Source organism: Penaeus monodon, chromosome 29, assembly GCF_015228065.2.
Source record: "Penaeus monodon isolate SGIC_2016 chromosome 29, NSTDA_Pmon_1, whole genome shotgun sequence".
NCBI classification, from domain to species: Eukaryota; Metazoa; Arthropoda; class Malacostraca; order Decapoda; family Penaeidae; genus Penaeus; species Penaeus monodon.
The window spans coordinates 14,138,549-14,139,600 of NC_051414.1; the positions used below are offsets into that span (position 1 = coordinate 14,138,549).

General features: G+C 49.1%; 1 protein-coding gene across 1 annotated transcript in view; it reads left to right on the forward strand.

Moving 5' to 3' along the window:
* The window catches only part of LOC119591987 (vicilin-like seed storage protein At2g18540), a gene marked incomplete at its 5' end in the record, with an annotated part of 14,341 nt that extends 13,823 nt beyond the window's left edge, over positions 1–518 (forward strand). Inside the window, 1 exon segment of the mRNA XM_037940751.1 lies at positions 273–518. Within this exon segment, the coding sequence (XP_037796679.1) occupies positions 273–480 (208 nt within the window).
* Positions 519–1,052: the final 534 nt, after the last annotated feature.

A 1,052-nucleotide genomic window follows, 5' to 3' on the forward strand; every position in this document is an offset into this window, starting at 1 on the left:
TAGCAGATTTACACCACCCATTGCCTGATCTTCGTATTTAACATGTAAGAGTTGTACTTCGCTGATGCGATGCACTGTACTCTCCCTGTGTGCGTGTGGGGGGGGGGCGTTTATTTATGCATGTGTGTGAACGTGTTTGCGCTGCTACATGAGACAGAAATTTCCTTTGCTAGATTAGAAACAGTCACATGAAGACAGTCTAGTTCCCAATATGTGTGGTAAATCCTTTCAAGGCGTTGCTAACACGCGCTACTTCTCTTGCCGACCTGCAGCCGCCACGTAACCCTGAGGCGACGGACCAGTCCTCGGCCTCGCGCAGGAGGAGGGCTCGGAGAGCAGCTGGCAGCGACGAGACTTCCCCAGCAGCTAGCACGGACGGGCCTAGGGAAGCAGCAGGCAGGAGAGACAGGCCTCAGCAAGCAACTGGCAGAAAAGGCAAGGCTAAGAAAGCACATGAAAATGACGAGTGTTCGGAAGTAAGAGGCAGGAGGGAGAGAATAAGGCAGAAAGCAGACAGAAGGGGCATGTCTAAGGTAATAGCCAACAGGGCTGAGTCGTATCAAGAAGACAGCAGGGATGAGTCGTCTCAAGAAGAAGACAGGGAAGAGTCGTCTCAAAATGAAGACAGGGAAGAGTCGTCTCAAGAAGACGACAGGGAAGAGTCGTCTCAAAATGAAGACAGGGAAGAGTCGTCTCAAAATGAAGACAGGGATGAAGACAGGGAAGAGTCGTCTCAAAATGAAGACAGGGAAGAGTCATCTCAAGAAGATGACGAGGATGAGTCAAGCAGACAACAAAGACGAGTCATCTGAAAATGAACACAGAAATGAGTCATCTCAAGAAGACGACAGGGATGAGTCATCTCAAAATGAAAAAAGAGGCGAATCATCTCCTGCCGACAACAGGGATTAGTCGTTTCAGAATGAAAACAGAGATGAGTCATCTCAAGCAGACAACAGGGATGAATCATCTCAAAAAGCCGACAATGATGAGTCACCACAAGAAGACCACACAGGGACGAATCGCCACAAGAAAACAGGGGCAAGTCATCC